General features: G+C 49.5%; 1 protein-coding gene across 1 annotated transcript in view; it reads right to left on the bottom strand.

Moving 5' to 3' along the window:
* The window catches only part of DPYSL2 (dihydropyrimidinase like 2), a 59,174-nt gene that overhangs the window by 16,397 nt on the left and 24,393 nt on the right, over positions 1 to 18,384 (bottom strand). The window contains exons 4-5 of the mRNA XM_075346457.1: positions 9,683 to 9,803; positions 1,162 to 1,318 (exon numbers count right to left, since the gene is read on the bottom strand). Of these exons, the coding sequence (XP_075202572.1) occupies positions 1,162 to 1,318; positions 9,683 to 9,803 (278 nt within the window). The remainder of the gene's footprint in view (positions 1 to 1,161; positions 1,319 to 9,682; positions 9,804 to 18,384) is intronic.

Raw genomic sequence — 18,384 nt, forward strand, 5'->3', positions numbered from 1 at the left:
ATCACTGTCCCCTCAATAAAAGCTCCACATTGTAGAAGGACCCTTGAACAACGTCTCTATACTTAGCTTTGAGACGCAGGGTCCAATCCCTGGTGGGGTGGGGGTCCAGTGCTCCGTCCAGCAGGGTCCTGCCAAAGGGCTGCGGATGGAGGCCGGTCTCCTGCAAGGCAGTGAGAACCGTGTTGGCTCTAACTTCAAGCCAGAGCCCATAAGGGATGGTGAAGGAGCGCGGCATGAAGGGATTTCTGCCCTGAAGTCAACCTTAACAGCACTGCCGCCAGGGGAGTGTGAAGGGACATGCCGGGGGTCCAGTGGACCCGCTTTTCTTCCAAATCTTTAGAAAAAATGAAAAAAGGATGCATGTGTGTGTGTGATCCTCATGACACAAAGCATGAAACTGGCTAGGACTGGCTAGCAGGGGGTGTATATGCTAGGAGGGAGGAGCTACACGTTTTGAGTGTAGTAACTTTGTGTGTCCTCCGGAGGCAGTAGCTATACACCCATGGTCTGGGTCTCCCATAGGAACGATAAAGAAAATAAAAATATGTAAACAATACAAATACTTCTAGTAGTACACATACTTAGAAATATAAACAAAATACATAAATAAAAAATACACTTATAAATACTTATAGTAGTAAAAAAAAAATAATACGAAAGTACATCTAAAGGGAATGTTAAACATTACCTATTGTTTAAATTGACAGCTGTTAAAAATTTGACAATTTTTGTTTTTGTTTGTTTTTGCTATATATGATCTATATATAAAAAAATAAAAAATTAGAAATTTTTCCCACTCGATACAAGAGGTATTTTAGACTCTGCTGAAGAGTTTTCAGCAGGTTCCTTATCATCAGAGGCAGGATTACAATAACAGGTGACACAGGATCCCTTATTCACAGTAGGGGGTGTACTGGTCATTAAGAGTGTGTATTAGGGGGGTTAATACCACGGAGTTTGTGGAGGGGACATGGACATGTATTGGCCTGTGAACTGTAATGTTTCATGGGCTCCGACCCTCCACAAAATCAGCCAGATCCAGCGGGGGAGCCGCGTGCACAAGAAGGCTCGTCCTCCGAGGACGACACATGCAATATCACATTGGCTTGTACTACACACAGGACACGGCAGCGCTATGTGTCCACACAAAGCGGCACTCACCAGGCCAGGAGGGAGTTGAGAAAATCCGGAGTGCTGGGATCGGGGCTCAGAGGCGGAGATGTAACAAACGCTGCGGCTTTCGCCCAGTTTTTGCTCCAGTAGTGGGAGCCGTCGGTGCCCAAACTTGCAGTTACCGGCTCCCCATAGACAACAGCGCCTGTCACCAGGGAAGAAAGCAAAGTCATCCATAACGTGATCCATCAATTCCAAACAAATCTACGGTATCCAAATAATTAAAATGAGAGGAAATCTATAAAGAAGGGAATTTTGTTACTTACCGTAAATTCCTTTTCTTCTAGCTCTTATTGGGAGACCCAGACGATTGGGTGTATAGCACTGCCTCCGGAGGCCACACAAAGCAATTACACTAAAAAGTGTAAGGCCCCTCCCCTTCTGGCTATACACCCCCAGTATCAAAAACGAAGAAACTTCAGCTCTCCCCTCTTCACTCCCAAATCTTACCTCCGGTGCACGGAAACACCCTGACCTGGGTGGGAACACATGAAGAAAGGAAGAAATTCCAGCAACTTCAGGAGAAAGTAGAATTTTCTTAAAAAACAGTTTCTTTATTGGTAATAAAAATATTAATATTCCATCCAAGCAAGACAAAAATAGAGAGGCAAGACAGAGGAGCTGTTTCCTACGCGTTTCAACCTGAATAGGTCTTAATCATTCATTCCATGATTAAGACCTATTCAGGTTGAAACGCGTAGGAAACAGCTCCTCTGTCTTGCCTCTGTATTTTTGTCTTGCTTGGATGGAATATTAATATTTTTATTACCAATAAAGAAACTTTTTTAAGAAAATTCTACTTTCTCCTGAAGTTGCTGGAATTTCTTCCTTTCTTCATACACCCCCAGTGGGATCACTGGCTCACCAGTTTTAGTGCAAAAGCAAGAAGGAGGAAAGCCAATAACTGGTTTAAACAAATTCTCTCCGAGTAACATCGGAGAACTGAAAACCGTTCAACATGAACAACATGTGTACCCGCAAACAAACCAACAATCCCGAAGGACAACAGGGCGGGTGCTGGGTCTCCCAATAAGAGCTAGAAGAAAAGGAATTTACGGTAAGTAACAAAATTCCCTTCTTCTTCGTCGCTCTATTGGGAGACCCAGACGATTGGGACGTCCAAAAGCTGTCCCTGGGTGGGTAAAGAAATACCTCATGTTAGAGCTGCAAGACAGCCCTCCCCTACGGGGAGGCAACTGCCGCCTGCAGGACTCTTCTACCTAGGCTGGCGTCCGCCGAAGCATAGGTATGCACCTGATAATGTTTGGTGAAAGTGTGCAGACTCGACCAGGTAGCTGCCTGGCACACCTGTTGAGCCGTAGCCTGGTGTCGTAATGCCCAGGATGCACCCACGGCTCTGGTAGAATGGGCCTTCAGCCCTGATGGAACTGGAAGCCCAGCAGAACGGTAGGCTTCAAGAATTGGTTCTTTGATCCATCGAGCCAGGGTGGCTTTAGAAGCCTGCGACCCTTTGCGCTTACCAGCGACAAGGACAAAGAGTGCATCCGAACGGCGCAAGGGCGCCGTGCGGGAAATGTAGATTCTGAGTGCTCTCACCAGATCTAACAAATGTAAATCCTTCTCATACCGATGAACTGCATGAGGACAAAACGAAGGCAAAGAGATATCCTGATTAAGATGAAAAGAGGATACCACCTTCGGGAGAAACTCCTGAATAGGACGCAGCACAACCTTGTCCTGGTGGAAGACCAGGAAGGGAGCCTTGGATGATAGTGCTGCCAGCTCAGACACTCTCCGAAGAGATGTGATCGCTACCAGAAAAGCCACTTTCTGTGATAGTCTAGAAAGTGAAACCTCCTTCAGAGGCTCGAAGGGCGGCTTCTGGAGGGCAACTAGTACCCTGTTCAGATCCCATGGATCTAACGGCCGCTTGTACGGGGGTACGATATGGCAAACCCCCTGTAGGAACGTGCGCACCTTAGGAAGGCGTGCCAAACGCCTCTGAAAAAAGACGGATAGCGCCGAGACCTGACCTTTAAGGGAGCCGAGCGACAAACCTTTTTCTAACCCAGATTGCAGGAAAGAAAGAAAGGTAGGCAATGCAAATGGCCAGGGAGACACTCCCTGAGCAGAGCACCAGGATAAAAATATCCTCCACGTTCTGTGGTAGATCTTAGCGGACGTGGGCTTCCTAGCCTGTCTCATGGTGGCAACGACACCTTGGGACAATCCTGAAGACGTTAGGATCCAGGACTCAATGGCCACACAGTCAGGTTCAGGGCCGCAGAATTCCGATGGAAAAACGGCCCTTGGGACAGTAAGTCTGGTCGGTGTGGGAGTGCCCACGGTTGGCCGACCGTGAGCTGCCACAGATCCGGATACCACGCCCTCCTCGGCCAGTCTGGGGCGACAAGTATGACGCGGCTGCAATCGGATCTGATCTTGCGTAGCACTCTGGGCAAGAGTGCCAGAGGTGGAAACACATAAGGGAGCCGGAACTGCGACCAATCTTGCACTAGGGCGTCTGCCGCCAGCGCTCTTTGATCGCGAGACCGTGCCATGAAGGTTGGGACCTTGTTGTTGTGCCGTGACGCCATTAGGTCGACGTCCGGCACCCCCCAGCGGCGACAGATTTCCTGAAACACGTCTGGGTGAAGGGACCATTCCCCTGCGTCCATGCCCTGGCGACTGAGGAAGTCTGCTTCCCAGTTTTCTACGCCGGGGATGTGAACCGCGGATATGGTGGAGGCCGTGGCTTCCACCCACATCAGAATCCGCCGGACTTCCTGGAAGGCTTGCCGACTGCGTGTCCCCCCTTGGTGGTTGATGTATGCCACCGCTGTGGAGTTGTCCGACTGAATTCGGATCTGCCTTCCTTCCAGCCACTGCTGGAAGGCTAGTAGGGCAAGATACACTGCTCTGATTTCCAGAACATTGATCTGAAGGGTGGACTCCTGCTGAGACCACGTACCCTGAGCCCTGTGGTGGAGAAAGACTGCTCCCCACCCTGACAGACTCGCATCTGTCGTGACCACCGCCCAAGACGGTGGCAGGAAGGATCTTCCCTGTGATAATGAGGTGGGAAGAAGCCACCACTGCAGAGAGTCTTTGGCCGTCTGGGAAAGGGAGACTTTCCTGTCCAGGGATGTTGACTTCCCGTCCCATTGGCGGAGAATGTCCCATTGAAGTGGACGCAGATGAAACTGCGCAAACGGAACCGCCTCTATTGCCGCCACCATCTTCCCGAGGAAGTGCATGAGGCGTCTTAAGGAGTGCGGCTGACTTTGAAGGAGAGCCTGCACCCCAGTCTGTAGAGACCGCTGCTTGTCCAGCGGAAGCTTCACTATCGCTGATAGAGTATGAAACTCCATGCCAAGATACGTTAGTGATTGGGTCGGTGACAGATTTGACTTTGGGAAGTTGATGATCCACCCGAACGCCTGGAGAGTCTCCAGTGCAACATTCAGGCTGAGTTGGCATGCCTCTTGAGAGGGTGCCTTGACCAGTAGATCGTCCAAGTAAGGGATCACAGAGTGTCCGTGAGAGTGCAAGACTGCTACCACTGCCGCCATGATCTTGGTGAACCCCCGAGGGGCTGTCGCCAGGCCAAATGGCAGAGCTACGAACTGAAGATGGTCGTCTCCTATCACGAAGCGTAGAAAGCATTGGTGCTCTGTAGCAATCGGCACGTGGAGATAGGCATCTTTGATGTCTATTGATGCTAGGAAATCTCCTTGAGACATTGAGGCAATGACTGAGCGGAGGGATTCCATCCGGAACCGCCTGGCGTTCACATGCTTGTTGAGCAGTTTTAGGTCCAGAACAGGACGGAAGGAGCCGTCCTTTTTTGGAACCACAAAGAGATTGGAGTAAAATCCTCGCCCCCGTTCGTGAGGGGGGACAGGGATCACGACTCCTTCTGCTCTTAGAGAGTCCACCGCCTGCAGCAGGGCATCTGCTCGGTTGGGGTGTGGGGAGGTTCTGAAGAACCGAAGTGGAGGCCGAGAACTGAACTCGATTCTGTACCCGCGAGACAGAATGTCTGTTACCCACCGGTCTTTGACCTGTGACAGCCAAATGTCGCAAAAGCGGGAGAGCCTGCCACCGACCGAGGATGCGGAGGGAGGAGGCCGAAAGTCATGAGGTAGCCGCTTTGGAAGCGGTTCCTCCATTTGTTTTCCTGGGGCGTGAGTGAGCCCGCCAGGAATCTGAGCTCCCTTGTTCTTTCTGAGTCCTTTTGGACGAGGAGAATTGGGCCTTGCCCGAGCCTCGAAAGGACCGAAACCTCGACTGCCACTTTTTCTGTTGAGGTTTACTTGCTCTGGGCTGTGGTAAGGAAGAGTCCTTACCCTTGGACTGTTTTATGATTTCAGCCAATGGCTCACCAAACAGTCTGTCTCTAGATAATGGCAAGCTGGTTAAGCATTTTTTGGAACCAGCATCTGCTTTCCAGTCCTTTAACCACAAGGCTCTGCGCAAAACCACAGAATTGGCGGACGCCATAGCGGTACGGCTCGTAGATTCTAGGACAGCATTGATAGCATAGGTCGCAAACGCAGACATTTGCGAAGTTAGGGACGCCACTTGCGGCACTGCTGGATGTATGAAAGCATCCACCTGTGCTAAACCAGCTGAAATAGCTTGGAGTGCCCACACGGCCGCGAATGCTGGAGCAAACGACGCGCCGATAGATTCATAGACAGATTTCAACCAAAGGTCCATCTGTCTGTCGTTGGCATCTTTAAGTGAAGCGCCATCCTCTACTGCGACTATGGATCTAGCCGCAAGCTTGGAAATTGGGGGATCCACCTTTGGACACTGGGTCCAGCGTTTGGCCACCTCAGAGGGAAAAGGATAACGGGTATCCTTAGAACGTTTAGAGAAACGCTTATCTGGATGAGCGTCGTGTTTCTGGATCGATTCTCTGAAGTCAGAGTGGTCCAAAAAAGCACTTAATTTACGCTTGGGATATAGGAAATGGAACTTCTCCTGCTGTGCAGCTGCCTCCTCTGCAGAAGGGGCTGGGGGAGAAATATCCAACAGCCTATTAATTGCCGATATAAGGTCATTAACCATGGCGTCACCATCAGGGGCATCCAGATTGAGAGGGGCCTCAGGATTAGACTCCTGGTCACCGTCCTCAGTCTCATCACAGAGAGACTCTTGTCGCTGAGACCCTGAACAGTGTGAAGATGTGGAGGGTCTTTCCCAGCGAGCTCGCTTAGGCTGCCTGGGACTGTCATCTGAGTCAGAGACTTCAGCCTGTGATGCTTGAGACCCCCTTGAAGTACGGATTAGTTCCAACTGAGGGGGACCGGAGAGCATAGACACAGCAGTGTCCATGGTCTGAGTAACTGGCCTGGACTGCAAGGTCTCCAGTATTTTTAACATAGTCACAGACATTTTGTCAGCAAAAACTGCAAAGTCTGTCCCCGTCACCGGGGCAGGGTTCACAGGAGTCTCTGCCTGGGCTACCACCACATTAGGCTCTGGCTGACGGAGTGCCACTGGGACTGAACATTGCATACAATGTGAGTCTTTGGAGCCTGCCGGTAGATCAGCCCCACATGCAGTACAAACAGTGTACACAGCCTGTGCCTTGGCACCCTTGCGTTTTGCGGATGACATGTTGCTGCCTCCTCAGAGCAGTACAGGGTGTCCAGCCAAGAAGCGACCTTACAGTGCAACTATATATATATGGTACCAAGAAAAAAGTACACTAATATAACACTGAGGCACTAGAGGGGCCAGCACTACTGTGCTGCTTACCACCCGCTTAGGAGCGGTGTGTGGACGCCAGAAATCCCTCTAGTCTGGGTCTCCCAGAGCCCGCTGCCTTTCCCCAGCCAGCCGCATGTGTAATGGCTGCCGGCGTCCTTGTGGAGAGGGGGGGCGGGCCCTGGGCGTACACCGACGAAGAGCGGGAAGTCTGCTTCCCCCTGTGCCTAGTGAGAGGGCTGGAGCATGTAAATAAAGCTCCAGCCCTCGGCGCTGTTAATTGAGCAGCGTCTCTCCCCTACCCTGATTGACAGGGTGGGGGCGGGAACGAAGCGGCACTAGGCCGCAGAAGCCGGGGGCTAAAGTTAGAAGCGCCGCCGCCGTAAAAGCGCGGTCGGCGCAAAGTCCCCGGCGCACTACAAGTCGCAGCTGCGCCGCCGCTCCAGGAGCGGTCGGCGCAGTAGTTCCCAACATGAAACGTCACTCAGCGAAGCTGCAGTGACCTAACCCCGGCGCACAGCGCTACTGTCCCCGGCGCACTATAACGCTCAGCAAGCCTGAGAGTGTCCGTGCCTGCCGGGGACACAGAGTACCTGAAAGTTGCAGGGCCTTGTCCCTGAACGGCACTCCCGCTCCAAATCCAGCAGGTTCTATGGGTCTGTGGATGGAGCCCGGCCCCAGGGCTTGGGGGCCGGCAAGATCCCACTTCCACAGAGCCCTCCAGGGGATGTGGAAGGAAAACAGCATGTGGGCTCCAGCCTCCGTACCAGCAATAGGTACCTCAACCTTACAAGCACCACCGCGGGTGAGAAGGGAGCATGCTGGGGGCCCCATATGGGCCCTCTTTTCTTCCATCCGATATAGCCAGCAGCTACTGCTGACTACAAACAGTGGAGCTATGCGTGGATGTCTGACCTCCTTCGCACAAAGCAGAAAACTGGTGAGCCAGTGATCCCACTGGGGGTGTATAGCCAGAAGAAGAGGGGCCTTACACTTTTTAGTGTAATTGCTTTGTGTGGCCTCCGGAGGCAGTGCTATACACCCAATCGTCTGGGTCTCCCAATAGAGCGACGAAGAAATATTATATTTAGCAAATGTAGCTGCTGCTTTCTTCAACTGGCTATGAAAGAAGTCTGAGTAGGGCATGGCTGCTCCCTACTCTGAAATTTCTGGGAAAACTATGTGCCAGGACTTCCAGTGATGTGATCCTCTAATATGGCTATATGACATACAAATATCACTTCTTGAATTATACGTATACCCCCTTTAAAAAGGATTCTGTCAGCAAGTTTTTGCTATGTAATCTGAGAGCAGCATGATGTAGGGCCAGCGATGTGTCTCTTACCGGGCTGTTTTTTGCTGTTTCATTACAATCATTGCTTTATCAGTAGAACATTATCAGTAGAGGACTAGGTGTCTCATGCCTCCTAGTACAAGCCGCCTCCAAAACTGATTAGCAGCTTTCTATCTCTATACACTGTACACAGGAAATAAACACCAAATTTCAGCTAATCATACTGAGCAAAGGGTTAAAATAAAAGGTATTATACACACACACACACACTATATATATATATATGTATATATATATATATATATTTATTTACACACACACACACACACACACACAGAGTATATATATTTTATATATGTGTGTATATATCTAATATATAGAGCTCAGTGTGTGTGTGTGTGTGTGTGTGTATGTCCGGTAAAGGAATCCGCACCGTTGCATTTACAATCATGAGATTTGCACAGACGCCCCATGTGACCCAGGGAACGTCATAGACTATGTTTTGACGGGAAAAATTAGCCCCGCGCTTTACAATTACTCCCAAAAATCCTGCCTCCATTAATCTGAATGGAGCTGGGAGATACGGGCTATTAATAGCAACTGTCAGTGGTTGCTATAGGAACAAAATAAACTGTTAGTATAAGAAGCTTATGTGTGAGTGAGAGACAGCAAAAAACAGACAGACAGAGAAAGAGACAGAGACAGACGGGCAAAGAGACAGACGGGCAAAGAGACAGCTAATGTTGGCTATTGTTCATCTTCATTGTGGCTAATGCTCATGTTCATTGTGGCTAATGCTCATGTTCATTGTGGCTAATGCTCATGTTCATTGTGGCTAATGCTCATGTTCATTGTGGCTAATGCTCATGTTCATTGTGGCTAATGCTCATGTTCATTGTGGCTAATGCTCATGTTCATTGTGGCTAATGCTCATGTTCATTGTGGCTAATGCTCATGTTCATTGTGGCTAATGCTCATGTTCATTGTGGCTAATTGGCTAATGCTCATGTTCATTGTGGCAAATGCTCATGTTCATTGTGGCTAATGCTCATGTTCATTGTGGCTAATGCTCATGTTCATTGTGGCTAATGCTCATGTTCATTGTGGCTAATGCTCATGCTCATTGTGGCTAAACTACATGTGCATTCCTGAATTACAGGAAATTAAAGTCTGAAAATAGCAACAGTTGTAATTTTTATTTTTAATACAGGTTGAGATGTGAAAAAATAAACATTTCACACAACAAGATTTGTCAGTTTCTGATGATAGATTTCCTTTATGTTCCCTGTGTGAGTGGAGCAGTACTGAGCATGTGCGACCACTTCTATAGACAGTAAATAGAGCAGAGGTCGCACATGCTCACTAGCGCTTCATACACCCAAAGAATTTTAGGACCCCCATTCTCCCACCTCTCGTAGGTTCCAGCGGTTAGACCTCCAGGGATCGTTCACTTATCACTCACACTGTGGTTAGAGGATATACTTTGTTGGGAGGATTCCCCCCCACCCTCAATCCCATTCCTCCTATCACACGCACCTTTTTTCCTGGATTGTGCGATAACTTCGGCGGAGCTTTTGCTCATCACCTTCGTGACGTAGAGCGGGCAGTTGGTCTGGTTGGCGATGGTGATGGAGCGATTGACGGCTTCTGCCTCCACCTGTACAGGGGAAGAGAACGAAAAAAAATTAAAGGGGGACTCCACATTCACAATAACTGATAATTCAGAGTTCACTGATGTAATCCCTATAATTCCCAGTGGGGGCGCTGTAGGGAAATTCAGCACCTGCTCCTGGGTAATCTTACAGATCACAGCTGATCAGTTCGGGATCTATAGGATTAGCTCATGGTCATTCTGTCTAATGAGACTATTCACAGAATATACTTTTAACCCCGTAACGACCGCGGGCAGTAATATTACGTCCCTGCGGTCAGTGTTAATCCCCACTGGCTGCTGCAGGCTGCCGGTGGGGATCCGCACACATGTCAGCTGATGTGTACAGCTGACATGTGTGCCTCGCAGGTACGAGTGGAATCGCTATCCACCCGTACCTGTTAACCCTTTAAACGGCGTTGTCAAGATGTGACAGCGCCATTTTAACGGCGATCGCGGTAGAAGTTTACTCACCGCCCAATACCGGAAGTTACCTGACGTGATCACGTGGATCCGGTGGTTGTCATGGTAGCACAGGGTCATGTAATGACTCCTGTGCTCTCATGACTCAGGTCCTGTGAGAAACAGCCAAGTACTGGCTGTTGCAATTGATGATCATTTCTCACGGTCTGAGCGATGCTGCTCTGATCGGGAGAAATGAATGAGCGATCAGACTGCAGATCGTTATAGTCTCCTAGGGGTACTAGTAAGATAAAAAAAAAAGTTAAAAAAAAGAGAATTTTGTTTACTTACCGTAAATTCTTTTTCTTATAGTTCCGACATGGGAGACCCAGACCATGGGTGTATAGCTTCTGCCTCCGGAGGACACACAAAGTACTACACTCAAACGTGTAGCTCCTCCCTCCTAGCATATACACCCCCTGGTAGCCAGTCCTAGCCAGTTTAGTGCAAAAGCTGAAGGAGGACATCCACCCACAAGTAGAGATAGAGTAAAACCCGGAATAACCGGAATCTCTGTCTACAACAACAGCCGGTGATAACACACGGAACAAGAAAACCTGCCAACAGGCAACAGGGAGGGTGCTGGGTCTCCCATGTCGGAACTATAAGAAAAAGAATTTACGGTAAGTAACCAAAATTCTCTTTCTTCATCGTTCCTTATGGGAGACCCAGACAATGGGACGTTCCAAAGCAGTCCATGGGTGGGAAATAAACAGAAACTGAGAAGTAGGCGAAACCTAACTTCACAAATGGGCGACAGCCGCCTGAAGGATGCGTCTGCCCAAGCTCGCATCTGCCGAAGCATGAGCATGCACTTGGTAGTGCTACGAAAAGGTATGCCAACTAGACCAAGTGGCAGTCTGACAGACCTACTGAGCCGTGGCCTAGGCCTGAAGCCTAAGAGGCACCAACAGCTCTGGTCAAGTGTGCCTTGATCCCCGACGGGAGAGGCACTTGAGTACACTGGTAGGTATCGGAAACGGCCGACCTAAACCAACGAGCCAGGGTCGGCTTAAATGCCGAGAGGCCCTTACGCTGACCAGTGGTCAGCACAAAAGAGAGGTGCACCGCCTAAGAACAGCGGTGCGAGACACATAGATCCGGAGCACCCGCACCAGATCCAGAGTATGCAACGCCTTTTCAAAGCGATGAATAGGAGCCGGACAAAAGGAAGGCAGGGAAAATGCCCCGGTTAAGGTGGAAGCAGCAACCACCTTAGGGAGAAAATCCGGAGTCGGACGGAGAACCACCTTGTCTTGATGAAAACAAGGGGGGACTCCGAAGAGAGTGCAGCCAAAACAGAGACTCTCTTGAGGGAAGTAATGGCCACTAGAAAGACCACTTTCTATGAAAAACTAAACAAAGAAACCTCCCTAAGAGGCTCAAAGGGGGGTTTCCAAAAACCGTGAGGACCGAATTAAGGTCCCAGGGCTCCAAAGGCCGCCGGTAAGGCGGAATGATGTGAGATGCGCCCTGCATGAAGGAACGCATCTGAGCCAACCGGGCAATGCGCCGCTGGTACTTAACACTGACAGAGCCAATACCTGTCCCTTAAGGGAATTGAGGGATAGTCCCAGCTGCAGACCGGACTGTAGAAGGAACAGGAGGGTCGGCAAGGCCAAAAAGCCAAAGGATACTTTCGAGCTCGAGTCATAGTGGAGATGACTTCAGGAGGGATACCAGAAGTTGTCAAGATCCATGACTCAAAAGCCACGCCGTCAATCTGAGAGCCGCAGATTCTGGCGGAAAAGACGAACCTCGTGAGAGGAACAGTCCGGGAGATGCCATGGCACCTCTACGGACAGACGGAGCAGGTCAGGTACCAAGCCTGCCTGGGTCAGTCTGGAGTAATGAGAATGACCCGACGGCCCTCCTTTCTGATCTTGCGCAGGACTCTGGGCAAGCACTAGAGGGTGAAACACATAAGACAGACGAAGCTGGGCCCAAACTTGAACCAGTGCGTCTGCCGCAAACACCTGAGGATCGTAGAGCCACGGTTTGACGGCTGAGACAATCTGCCTCCCAGTTTTCCACATCTGGGATGTGGGCTGCGGATATGGTGGACTAGGAGTCCTCCGTCCACAGAAGAATGCGATGAACCTCCAACAGTGATGTCCCGCCCTGGAGGTTAATGTAGGCAAACGCTGTAGCGTTGTCTGACTGGACTCGAATGTGCCTGGCCGTCAACAGATGGTGAAAGGCTTGGAGAGCTAGAAACACAGTTCTGAATTCCAGCACATTGATCCAGAGGGCTGATTCGGACAGAGTCCAAGTGCCCTGCGCTCCAAGGTGGAGATATACTGCTCCCCAGCCGGAAAGACTAGCATCTTGGTGAGGAGCACCCGGGACGGAGCCAGGAAGGAGCATCCCTGAGACAGAGGGGCCGAAGCCACCACTGAAACGAGCCCCTGGTCCGTGGCGAAGGTCCAACAGCGGAAAATATCCAGCCGCAGAGGACGCAGATGGAACTGGGCAAGGGAACCGCTTCCGTTGACACCACCGACTGATCCAGCACCTGTATTAGGTGCCTGATGGAACGACGTCGACCGCCAGCGGAGGGACTGCTATTTGACTAAGGGCAGCTTCACAAGTGCCGACAGAGTCTCGAATTGCGTCCCTGGGTATGTGAACTTCTGGGTCGAAGTCAGAGTGGACTTGGACAGAAGACAACCACCCGAATTGGTTAGAGTGGCGAGAGTGAGCGAGGCACTCTGCTAACAGACTGCACTGGATGAAGCCCAGACTAGAAGGCTGTCTAGGATAAAAGGATCGCTGCCAACCCCTAGGGGTGCAGGACCGCAATCACAGCTGCCCCGACTTTGAGAATACTCAAGGGACCGTGGCTAACCCCAAGGGAAGAACCACGAATTGGACCACTCTGATTGCAAAACGTAGCCAACGCTGGTGTGGAACTGCGATTGGCACCTGCAGATAGGCATCTCTGATGTCGATGGAGCTAGGGAATCTCTTTAGGTCAATGATTGACCGCAGAGACTCCATGCGAAAATGCCGCACCTGAACATGCTTGAGAAGCGAGAGATCCAGGTCGGAAGGCACCGCCCTCCTCGGGTACTAGGAATAGATTTAAGCATAAATCTCAGAACCGATCCCAGTCGGGAACCGGCACATTTACTCCAGTGGCCTGCAAGAATGCCCCAGCCTGTGAGAAGGCGGCGGCCTTGGAACAGGGGGGAGTTGACACAAAAAATCTGTTTGGCGGGCTGGATAGAATCCTATCCTGTAGCCGTGGGAGATGGAATCTCGCACCCACTGATCGGAGACGTGTTAAAAACATACGTCGCCAAAATGGGAGAGCCTGCCACCGACCAAGGACGTTGCTGGCGTGGCCAGATAGCCAGGAGGAGGCTGACTTAGTGGCAGCATCTCCTGCGGTCTTCTGAGGACGCGGCTTCGTGCGTCATTTGGGTTTACGATCCTTGGCTGAGCTGGCTTAGAGAACGATCAGATGGAGGAACGAAGGAACGAAACCTCGACTGATTCCTGCCCTGGACAGGTTTCCTGGTTTAGGTTTATGGCATGGAAGAACTCTTCCCGCCAAGAGCTTCCTTAATAATTTCATCCAGTTGTTCCCGAATAGTCTGGTCCCAGCAAAAGGGAGCCCAGCAAGGAAACTCTATAGAAGAATCCGCCTTCCACTTCCGAAGCCACAGGAGCCTGCGGATAGCGAGGAAATTAGCCGAGGCCACCGCAGAGCGGTGAGAGTCTCCAGCATGGCAGATAAGGCATAGGATGAAAAAGACTGAAGTCTGGAAGTTAAGGCAACCATTTCGGGCATAGATTCCCTGTGAGGGAATACATCTCCTCTAGAGAAGCAGAGATGGCTTTGAAAGCCCACACTGCTGCAAAAGCTGGGGAGAACGTGGCCCCTGCCGCCTCTATACAGATTTGGCCAGAAGGACAACCTGTCGGACAGCAAGCCGTAAGTGAGGAGCCATCAGCCACTGGTACAACGGCCCTGGCTGAGGGTCTAAACCCCGGAGGGATCACCTGGTGAATGCGCCCACTCCTTGACCACCTCTGGTGGAAGGGGAAAACCGTCCTCAGCACCACGCTTTGAAGCGTTTGCCAGAACAGACCCTGGGCTTGGTCACAGTGGCCTGAAAAACTGGAGTGGTTAAGGAACACACTCGTTGTTCTCTTTAGGCAAGGTAAACTGGTGTCCCTTAGTGCCAGAGAGGGTTGCTCCTCTGATACTGGCGGGTTGAGGTCCAGTACCGAAGTAAGGTACAGTTGATTCTTAGGGAGGTGCCGTCAGCCACTGATACAACTATCCGGGCTGAAACACTAGACACCGGAGGGACCACCCTTGGTGAATGAGCCCACTCCTTGACCACCTCTGGTGGAAGGGGGAAACAGTCATCAGAACCACGCTTTAAGGGGAGCGTCTGTCAGGACAGGCTCTGGGCTTGGTCACAGTGGGCTGAGGAACACACTCCTTGCTCTCTTTAAGGTATACTGATGTCTTTCTGCCAGAGGGGGGATACTCCCCTGATATAGGCGGATTGAGGTCCAGTACAAATATAATGGACGCAATCAAATCATTAGCATCTGCATCACCTTCGGACAGATCAATGGTACATGAAGTAGCGTCCGAGCCACCAGTAAGGACATCCTCTTTGTCCAGTGAGTCAGCTCGTGAATCAGAGCTGCGGGACGGGGAAGGACAGGGGACCCTGCGTCTCCATTTTAGGAGGACGGGGTCTGAGACCAGATGAAGAGTCCTCTGAGAGCTTTGCTGAGCGAGCCGTAGCAGCAGAAGCGCCCTGAGAAGGGGGCTAATGCATGCTCAGCAAGAGCCGGAGCAGCTGGAGGGACCCTCCAGGCTGAGGAATCACTGTGTTTATGTGCTCGGTACAGACAGTACGATGTACATGCAGTGCATATTAAGAAAACAGCCTTGCAGCTTTGCTGTGAATGAGACATGCTGCAGAAGTGGGGGCTCTGTGAGGGAATGCATCTCCAGAACGACCCCCAGCAGAGTATATAAACAGAGAATATTAGCAGCTGCACAACCGGAGGTTGTGGCTTGCCAGACCGTTTAACATACATTACTGTGCCCTCAGTCCCCCAGCCCAGGCCCCCATTTGTCACAATGAGGTATCTCTGTGCCTGTGCAGACACAGAGAACGCTGAGAAAATGGCGACCGTAGCGAGGAGAGGGGGCGGGGCCTACTGAGAGCGGGCAAATGAGGTATACAGGGGAGGGAATCCTTCCTCAGTGAGGAGTGTCCGCTCCCTGTGCTGACCAGTCGCTGGGCGGAGCCACGCTGTCCCTCTGCACTGACTGACATGCAGGGGTGGAGAATCGAAACTAGGCCTCAGGCGAAGCCGGGGCCTAGATTTAATAATGCGGCCAGCGTACAGGCACCGTCGGCGCGGTTCTCCAGTGAAAACTGGGGAACCGGCCGGAAATGTTAACACAGTGATAAAACATACTGTCCCCAATAAATAAAGTACAAGGGACCCCTGGAAGGACCACTTTCAGCGGTAAAAACGTCTCAATACTTAGCTTTGAGACGCAGGGCCATGTCCCTGGAGAGGGGTTAAACGCTCCTTCCGACAGGATCCTGAAACGGCTGCGGATGGAGACCGGTCTCCTGCAAAGCAGTGAGAACCGAGATGGCTCCCACTTCAAACCAGAGCCTCTCAGAGGGTGTTGAAGGAGCGCGGCATGTGAAGGCTCCAGCCTTATAAAATCAACCTTAACAGCACCGCCGACACAGTGGGGTGAGAAGGGACATGCCGGGAGTCCAGACTGGACCCGCTTTTCTTCCAAATCTTTGAAATCAAATAAAAAATCAAAAATCAGAGAATGCATGTGTGTGTGTGACCTCCTGAACACAAAGCATTGAAACTGGCTAGGACTGGCTACCAGGGGGTGTATATGCTAGGAGGGAGGAGCTACACATTTGAGTGTAGTACTTTGTGTGTCCTCCGGAGGCAGAAGCTATACACCCATTGTCTGGGTCTCCCATAAGGAACGATGAAGAAAAAAGGTTTTAAAAAAAAATGGAAAAAAAAAAAAAATATGAAAAAACCTAAAAGTTCAAATCACCCCACTTTCGCCCCAATGAAAATTAAAGGGTTAAAAAAAAATAAAAATACACACATTTGATATCGCTGCATTCAGAAACGCCTGATCTATCAAAATATAAAATCAATTAATCTGATTGGTAAACGGCGCAGAGGCAACAAAATTCCAAATTATAAAAATTATGTTTTAGAGTTGCCGCATATTTTGCGCAAAATGCAATAAGAGGTGATCAAAACGTAACGTCTGCGCAAAAATGGTACCGTTAAAAACATCAGCTCGAGACGCAAAAAATAAGCCGTCACTTAGCCCCAGATTCCAAAAAATGAGAATGCTACAAGTCACGGAAAATGGCGCAAAACGTACAGCACGTTTTTCGGACACGCTTCTGATTTATTTTTTTTAACCCCTTAGATAAAAGTAAACCTATACATGTTTGGTGTCTACAAACTCGCACCGACATGAGGCATCATACCCACACATCAGTTTTACCATATAGTGAACGCGGTGAATAAAATATCTCAAAAACAATAGTGCTATCGTACTTTTTTTTTCCAATTTTTCCGCATCTGGGATTTTTTTGCCGTTTTCCAGTACACTATATGGTAAAACTCATGGTTTCAGTTAAAAGTACAACTCGTCCTGCAAAAAACGAGCCCTCATATGGTAAGATGGACTGAAAAATAAAAAAGTTACGTCTCTCGGAAGAAGAATGGCGGAAAAAAAAAAAACAGAAAACGCAAAAGCGGCCAGTCATGAAGGAGTTAAAGGGAATGTGTTTTCAGGTTCTTATTAAAGCTTTGTTTTTACAATTTTTTTTTTCTTTTATACAAGTGTTCAAAAACATAAAAATTATGTAATTTTTACACTGGTCACAAAATAATGGCGTCCTACTACCTGTGCTTCACATAGAATCTGAGCAGCAATAGGCTGAGCTTTTTACTTGCATAGGCGTAACAGCTGAGCCTGGTCTAATTTGGTCAAAAGTTAATTATGAGAAAATGGGAGGAGGTGAGCTGTGATATCACCTGTGAATGGTTGATCCTGTGTGATATACTGTATATAGAGGTGTTATCAGTCATTGTACTGGAGGAGGAAGAGGTGAGCTGTGATATCACCTATTGTGAATGGTTGATCCTGTGTGATATACTGTATATAAAGGTGCTATTAGTCATTATACAGGAGGAGGGAGATGAGCTGTGACATCACCTATTGTGAATGGTGGACCCTGTGTTATCTGCTGTATATGGAAGTGTTATCCGTCATTGTACAGGAGGAGGAGGAGGTGATCTGTGATATCACCTAATCTGAATGGTGGATCCTCTGTAATCTACTGTATATTGAGGTTTATTAGTCATTGTACAGAGGGAAATCAGTCATTGTACAGGAGGAGGAGGAGAGCTGTTATATCACCTATTGTGAATGGTGGATCTTGTGTTATCTACTGTATATAGGAGGTGTTATCAGTCACTGTACAGGAGGAGGAGGTGAGCTGTGGCATCATTTATTGTGATTAGTGAATTCCTCTGTTACCTACTGTATACAAAGGTGTTGCCTTTCATAGTAATATTGTAATCCTGCCTTTGATGATAATGAGACTGATGAAAAGACTTGAATATGGAATAGGACATGTCAATTTAGCATTAGGCCTAATAGCCAGTGTGAAAAATGACTAAGATTTTGGGGAGGGTTATACATCATGTGCAGACTTAAGGCGCGCTCACACATCCGGCTTTTCGCCGTTTTGACGGATGCGGTGCACGCAAGTACAGTATGATACAGTACAGTGGTAGCGCCGCAACTTTCGGGTCACATGCTCCAGTCACATGGCAGCATGTGACCGGTGCTTGTTGCGCTGCCACTGTACTGTATACACTGTACTGCTGTGCGCCGCATCCGTCAAACCGGCGAAAAGCCGGATGTGTGAGCGCGCCTTTATATTTTAGGGGATTTTTTTTTATTGATCAACAACTATGTTCTCAATCAACCCAAAAAATAAACATCAAAGCTTAATATTTTTGGAAGTTGGAGTGGGTTTTTTTAGATTTAGCTATCTTAGGAGGATATCTGTTT

This window comes from Anomaloglossus baeobatrachus, chromosome 4, assembly GCF_048569485.1.
Source record: "Anomaloglossus baeobatrachus isolate aAnoBae1 chromosome 4, aAnoBae1.hap1, whole genome shotgun sequence".
Lineage (NCBI taxonomy): Eukaryota > Metazoa > Chordata > Amphibia > Anura > Aromobatidae > Anomaloglossus > Anomaloglossus baeobatrachus.